Source organism: Protopterus annectens, chromosome 2.part0 (assembly GCF_019279795.1).
Source record: "Protopterus annectens isolate FY-2018-M chromosome 2.part0, PAN1.0, whole genome shotgun sequence".
In the NCBI taxonomy this organism is placed as follows: Eukaryota; Metazoa; Chordata; order Ceratodontiformes; family Protopteridae; genus Protopterus; species Protopterus annectens.
In genome coordinates, this window is record NC_056728.1 from 194,054,326 (window position 1) to 194,062,612 (window position 8,287).

At 38.8% G+C, this 8,287-nt stretch overlaps 1 protein-coding gene across 1 annotated transcript in view; it reads right to left on the bottom strand.

The window, feature by feature from the left end:
• Positions 1–2,272, bottom strand: part of EPB41L5 (erythrocyte membrane protein band 4.1 like 5) — a gene marked incomplete in the record, with an annotated part of 2,576,260 nt that extends 2,573,988 nt beyond the window's left edge. Inside the window, 1 exon segment of the mRNA XM_044060661.1 lies at positions 2,081–2,272. Coding sequence (XP_043916596.1) covers positions 2,081–2,260 — 180 coding nt within the window.
• Positions 2,273–8,287: the final 6,015 nt, after the last annotated feature.

Genomic DNA, 8,287 nt, shown 5'->3' on the forward strand with positions numbered 1-8,287 from the left:
ACTGACAATAGTGATTATCCCTTGTTCCCCAGCAGCATGGTTATCCCCAGGTCTTTTTTTTCTGCAAATGCTACACCAAGGGAATTAGGTCCAAAGATGAATGGTGTGTGGAACAAACAGCCACACCAGGGTCACCCATAAGTGGCTGGGGCAAAAAAGAAGCCTGCCTGTCACACAAGACTCCCAGACAAGTACATGTATGTACAGGGAGAGGTAAAATAAGAAACTGGTGGATGCTCCACTGATAAGCCAAGAAGGAGCCCTTGACATCAAGCAGCGGAGTCTGGACAAGTAGCTAAATGTTAAAGAAAAGAAGTAGTTCCAAGTGAACTAACCCACTGACAGTCAGAAGAAAAGTACCCTGCCCCAGAAACACAAACACAGAAACTGACTAAAATGTTAGGTCAAAAAAAAAAAAAAAAAAAAACTTTCACACAAAAATTCCACATGAGTATTTACACATCAACTCCATTAGAACTGCAATGACAGTCCTAAACTACAAGGTATACAGAGGGAATGGAAATCCTTATGTGGTATTTGCTTCCCACAAGAAATACAATTGTTAACTTTGTCTGACATCGGTCTGAGGCAAGAAAAAATTCCCCAACGGGGTACTTGGCTTTAAAGAAGACTTCGGTTTCCAAATTTTCGTAATTTCAGGAGCTGGCTGACCGGCACTTGCGAACTGCTTCTGCTTCGGGCACCGCGCGGCAAAAAAGACTGAAGAAAATGGCGTTGGCTGTATTTTATATACCCCTGTCGCACTGACGTCAGGAAAGAAAGCGATGACAACCGACTCCGGACCTAGACTTTGGAATTCGGCCGACCAAGGACCCGCCTGACGGCAGGAGAACCCATGTGTTATGACTGCAGCTGTATGCGCGATGAACATCTACTAAGTTTCCTGGCTAAACACAATACTTTAGATACAAAAAAAAAAAACTTTCACCAAAAATATTCTTGATGGAAGGACCCCATCGTAAGATGGATGTCACAAGGAGTGGAACCCGTACATCTAAGGCTATGGCAATAGTGATCTACATGCTGAACATTAAGGCCTACATTCTCTGAACAATACAGATGACAGAAGTGATGATAGGACATGCACTCATTTACAAGTGGCCGCTCAGCTGATGAAAAAAGAATCTCCCATGCACTTAAGTCCTTGCACTCAAGATTTTATCAAGTAGGGCACAAGGCTAAAATCTACTTGTAGTATATCCCACAGATATTATGAACTGGATGTGGCACTGCTCCTTATGATGGACATTAAGCAATACTTTAAACATTCCAGATTTAAACAATGCAGCAAGTCTGCCTGGCAGAATTAATAAAGACAACCCCCAATCAGAATTCCCAAATAAGTGAAAACTCTCTGCTTAACCATATTTTCAGGGCATTAACCCAATTACTGAAGAGAAAATTATGACAATGCCCACAGATCCCTTACGTGTCATGCAGAAGTATGTGAAAAAAATAGCTGCAAGGAACACTGCTCGGTCATGGAACACTACAAAAGCCTGTGTGTGTAACGAAGAAACATGCCAACTGCTACAAACTGTAGGTAACATGCAGAAAAATGTGAACGAGCAACAGAAAAAAGCTCTTGCAGCAACAGCCTTCCTTCAAGACTCATCTGACGCTTTCTGATTTATTCATTTCACACAATGAAAAGCAGACTTCCGTCAAGACTCATCTGATATCGTTACGGACTTATTCATTCCAACATAATGAAAAGCTTCCCCTACAGAATTTTCTTCTTTCCCTTACTTCTACTCCCATACCCCATCTGCTGACTCAAGCCTGCTTATAATACTATGATCTTTTTGAGATTTTTCCCACAGGACATCTTTTCAGAGTTCTAATCCTACCACTTATGGATTCAGTGATATATTTGACCAAAAATTAATTCTACATCACCAAAATGCTATACATCTACAACAATATTCATTGAGCATACTTAAGAATCCGTTCCAGAACAGCAATTCCCAAAATCATGCCTGAAAATAAAAGTCTCCTACACAGTCTTAACTACACAACAAATATTAAAATAATCACATCCACTGAAAACTAAACTTACCGGCAAGTCGACGCTGACATCTGTTCCATCAAGCAATGAAACTCGACAAGTGATAATGGACTTGGCATCTCCAGCAGCAGGAATGTGGGTCACCGCTCTTTGTGCTTCTCTCAGTCTCTCCTTTTCTGCATGTCTACGCATCGATCGGCGACCAAGGGTCCGCCGCAGAAATTTCAACATCTTTACCTGCACATTGTAAAATTTAAAAACAAAATCAGGAGAGTCAAATACTACAGATTTTATACATACATACACACATATATACATATACATACATACATATATATACATACACACACATTTTATATATATATATATATATATATATATATATATATATATATATATATATATAGATATATATATATATATATATAGATATATATATATAGTAAAAACATATGGTCAGGAAAGCACGGACACTTCATACACGCTTTCATTCACTTTAATAAACGTGAACTTCTTCAGAATGACCATCTACCCATTTAACAATATTATATAACCTTTACTAAAAGTCACATGTAAAATTTCAATAAAAATTTAAAGAACCAAACTAACAATGGTCAATGAAAAAAATACATACAAAGGCTCAATATAAATATATATATATATATATATATATATATATATATATATATATATATAGCTGTTCACTTGAGATGATCAATATAAAACTGATAAAAATATCATTATATAAAAATGTTAATTTACATATATTGTAAGAAACATTTTAAACTGATAACTTCATTTAAGCCTGGCATTATGTCAGCACCTAGACTTATTTGCCAAGTGCTTTCCTTACATTCTAATCTGGTTTTAAACTCACCAAAAAATGCATCACAGTCTACACTATCAATGACTGAAAAAACACATTTCTTAAGACTGACCTACTTTGGCATGTCTAGCCAAGGCATTTTTATCATCTCCTTTTTTTTATAGCTAATTGATGTTCATAAATCTTCCTTTTGAAACATCTAACAGTTTTCCCTATATAAAATCCTGTACAGGAAAGGCATTGAGCTACATAAACAATCAAACTACTATTACAATCATTAAAACTTTTAGTCCAAATAGTTTTGTTGATATGTTTAAAGTAAACAGAAGTGTTACTAACAAACCTACACTGCCTACAATTGTTACATGCATAAGTATCTATTTTGTGTATTCTTGACCCCCTATTATTGCTTGACATTTTGGGTCCACTTTCCAACAAGCTTTTTAAATTGAAGCCTTTTTTTATAACTAAAACATGGATTAGAATCAATGACTTTGATTAAATCCAAATTTCCTAATAATATCTTCCAATTGTCTATAACAATACTTCTAATGATCCCCATCTCATTCGTGACAGGCAAAGGGAAAGAACAAATATATTTGGTAGCAGTCTTTTCTTCTTCAAAATTTAAAGGAATATGATCCAAGCCCTGTATGGCCAGCATTTCCTTTCAATATAGGGATGGCCTTAGTATTTCTTAGAACTACTTCCTCTTCAATTCTCTTGAGCCATCTAGTTTCATAACCTCTATCCATGAAAAAACACTCTAAGGTAACCAATTCCTTCATAAATATGTTGTCATCCGACGTAAGTCTACTTAACCGAATCATTTGTCCTTTGACCACCCCTTTTGTTGTGTGTACTGGATGCAAACTGTTGCTGTGTAAATACTGATTAGTAAATACACTTTCTGTATATACAACTGTTGAAGCAATCATTAAATAGTCATATGACAAATAAATGCAAGTCCAAGAAATCTAAACTATTGCAATCCTGTGATTGTAATTTTAAAAAATTAGTAGAATCATTCAACTCAGACACAAAATCAACAAAAGCTTCATAATCCCCCTTCCAAAGAAAAGACAAATAGTCTATGTAACGACGATACAGCAACTTTCTCCATTTTTCTGTTGGCAATTAAAATTTTTTTCTCCCAACTAGCCATTACTAAGTTCGCAAATGCGGGAGCTACTCTCGCTCCCATGGCAACCTCCATTTGTTGGTAAAAAATACCATTGAAAATGAAGAAATTATTTTCCAAAATAATGTTCATAATACTGCAAATGGTATTGACTTTAACACAGAAAAATTAGTGTAATTACTCAGTCTCGTAAATATTCTATTCCCACTTCCTGATCAATACTCGGATATAATGAAACCACATCCAAAGAGGCAAAAAAGAAATTACAACAGCTGATTGCCTCCTCTCTGAACAAAGGGGTCTACTTGAAGAATACCCCACTGATGGATCAAATCTTGGAAGACCCCCTGACTTAGTTTCCATTTGTGAGTGTCTACCTTTGTTCTGCTCAGCTTGTCATCAAAACAATTTTGGTTTGATGGGATGTAGTAAGCCTACAGAATGAGATTCTGCTGTGAAGCTATACGGCTAGCATGCAAAGGTGGCAAGACCTGGTTTCCTCTTGTCTGTTGGTGTACCACATGACTGTGGTATTGTCCAATACCTTCTTATAGGTGGGTAATGGAACTTGATTTGAAAGAGTAAGGATGTATCTGGGGGTCCTAAAAAGAAAAGATGGTACAGTTCTGAAAATATTTGGTATGGAAGATGCAACTTCAGTAGTAGGAACTTTGTGACAATTCACACATTATTCCCCAAGGTATAACAACAAGGCTAGACTACATAAAATGTCACAATATGTGCACTTAATTGCCATCTTTGACACATCCAATAACTACTTCAGATCAATGCAGGGTAATGAAGTAAAAATTAGAGACAAATGCTTTTCTACCTATTTGTTAAAGGGTGAGGAATTTAAGGAATGGGCAGTGGAAATTTTTCAAGAGTTATTAGGTATGAAAGAAATTTCACAACAAGTTATAACTAGTAAGTGGGATAACATGAGAATGGAGTTTAAAAATAGGGTAGAAATAAAAGATATTTGTAAGTAAAACAAATTATTTAGAGGGGATGACAAAGGTTAAAGTACTGCAGAATAAGGGGAATCTCACAGAACAGGTGCAACTTCATAGTGCTAAAGAGAAAAGGCAATATCTGGATGATATGCATGAGGTTAGAAAGATTGCTGTTAAGTTATCAAAAAAAAAAAAAGTTGCTTAAAAGCACAAAAAAAGTTTAGCACAATGACTTGCAGAGCAGAAAGTGGAAAGGGTTGTTGGCAAACCTAGGGAGCCTAAAAGAAAAATAACCAGACATTCTGTAGAAGTATTAAGAGATACGAGAGTTCATATGATGAGTTTTCTGAAACTCAAAATTCATATGGGTGTGTTGGGCAACAGAAGCATCTGCATTCCCTGATACAATAACAGGCTAATTAGGAGGACATATGAAGGACAAGCGGCAAGAATTTTAGTGGAAGGGTTCCTACGTAATTTGTGTCTGAACAAAGAAAATAAAGGACTCAAATTCAAGGATACAACTGGTATGGTAAATCAAGAAAAGTTGGCCTCATTTGCTAACGATATTACTTTGCACCTGATAAATCCAGAAAAAAAGACATCTCGGTGTTGCAGATGTTTTTTAAATAAAAAACATCTTTATTAAATTATATTTTATCACATAAGCAATCAAATGTATGTAAATAAAAAAAAAACATAGCGCAACAACGGGCAGCGCCGCTTAATTGGGTTTAAAGTATTCCTGGCTCCACAAAGTCTGCACTTCACTTTTTCCCTTAGAACTGCTCTCTCTCTCAATTTAAACACCATATTCTCATTCTAAGGCCCCTCACTGGTCCAATTAAGTAATCCTACAAGTTAGCACTATTAAACCATAAGCACTACTTACTCTTATACTCTCTACGATTACCCTGTCCTCTATTGGTCAGTCTTAAATTCAGTTTCCCTATTACCCTAGCATGTCCAAAGGTCAGTCAATGGTTTCCTCTCCAGTCCAGCTGGTGAATCTGGGAATTTTGAGGCAATGTTACAACTGTCTCATGTACATGGACAACCCTCTCCTCCTCCAAACAGGTTCAAATATATGTGAGAGATGCAACTATTTAGCCAAACTGGAGGCTGGGCTCTCATCTCAAAACTGGTGTAACGAGTCAGGAGGAGAAGGTAACCTCACACAACACAATTCCAGTATCACATAGTCCCACCACATCAGCAAACCAAACACAAATACACAAAAACATACTCCGAGGCTCTAAATAAAAATCTACCTAAGCAAGAGACCTCCAAAGCAGACATCCAAGCAAACGCTACCTCAAAACAAAACACACACAACACATAACCCACAAAGTCAGTGTGCCAAGCAGCCACAGCCCTTGAGGCTGAATAACACACCTGATACTGTTGTTATAGGTGACTATTGTCAGACACACTGACGTCCCGCTCACCAGGCTGAATGAAGAGAAGGTCACGGTGAGCTGCCTGTCGGGTGTTAGGATCCGACACTACGTAAGCACTCGGGTCACTCCAAAGCAAATACAAATATGACTCATTGTACATGCTGGTGTGAATGACCTGAGATGTACCTCCCTGGACTACATGAAGAGAGACAGAGGAGCTCTCTGATCATGTAGCCCAGGCTGGTATGACCCTGACCTTGAGCAGCATCTTACCCTCACCTAGAATTATGCCACAGTACAAAGACAAAATGATCGATTTTAACAACTGGCTAAAATTTTGGTGTCATTCAAAGGGGATCCAGTGTCTGTCAGCCTGGGATGACATGCTCGACAAGCCACGTTGCTTCACTAGGGACAGCTTGCACCTGTCACCACTGGGCTTTTGGATATTGGCAAAGGCTCTTGCCACCCCCATAGTGCCTTTTTTAGGCAAGGCTCAAAAGTCAAATTCACCCCCACAGACAGCACAAGGAACAAGAAAAGTACAGTTTTGTACCTACCATAAATGTAGATGTCCGAGAGGAATGCATCTGCAGTCTTTACAAATGGGTTGTCCTGTCGTCAGGCAGCCCTTCGGTCGGCCGGATTCCAAAGTCTGGGTCTGGCTTCGGCTGGTGTCGCACTTCACCCGACGTCATTGCGGCAGTTCTTCGGGTATAAAGGCATCAGCCGACACCATTTTCCTCTGTTTCTTGCCCCAGATGCCAGGTGCCCTCTTGGTTGGCTAAATTTGGATAAATGCCAAAGTTTCCAAATAGTAGAGAGCAAACACACAAAATAAACATGTATGTACATATATACAAACAAATACACCATAATAGATCCCCCCCAAGCTAGCTGAAGATTGGTAAGTACCCTAGGAGTACCTCAGAGGGGAAGGAGGGTGGGTAATCCTGACTGCAGATGCATTCCTCTCGGACATCTACATTTATGGTAGGTACAAAACTGTACTATTTCAAGGATGCATCTGCAGTCTTTACAAATGGGTAGAATACCATAGCTAAACTAGGGGAGGAGGAAATGAGTAAAGATTATGGTGTAGTCAGGATCCCTTGCAAAACAGCAGTGGCAAAACCAGCACGGGATCTAGAGTATAGAGGTAAGTTATAATGCTTGGCAAATGTATGCACGGAGGTCCAAGTAGCAGCCTCTATAATGTCCTTGGTAGCCACTCCTCGTAAGAAAGCTGTGGTAGTGGCTGTGGCCCTTGTGGAGTGAGGCCTGATGTTCTCTGGAGTTTTCTTTCCATGGTAGGAGTAACAAAATCTAATGCAATTTCCTATCCATTTGGAGATTGTCTGTTTAGAAATTGGTTTTCCTTCTTTTCCTGTTGCATAAGCTACCAGAAGCTGGTCAGTTTTTCTATTGTTTTTTGTCCTGTCCAGGTAGTAGCGTAATTGTCTGTGTACATCCAAGGTATGTAAGAGCTTTTCTCCCCTGTTCTGTGGATTTGGGAAGAATGTAGGAAGGTGGATAGCCTGATTTAAAGAGACTCTGGATACCACCTTAGGCATAAATGTAGGATTTGTTCTCATGGACACTATCTTGATGGAAGATCAGGAAGGGTTGTACTGCCATTAATGCCTGTAGTTCAGAGACCCTTCTTGCTGAAGTTATTGCCAGCAGGAAAGCAGTCTTCCAGGATAAGTATTGCAAGTCTGCTGTAGCTGCTGGCTCGAAAGGAGGTAGAGTCAGTTTTTCTAGCACAAAGTTCAAGTCCCATGCTGGCAATGGAGGTTTCCTGGGAGGTTTTACATTTTTAATTCCCCTCAGAAACTGTCTGAGCAGAGGATGCGAGAAGACAGGAGGATCCAAGCTGTATTGTGCTGAAATAGCCGATGCATGTATCTTGATGGAGGAATAGGACAGGCCTGT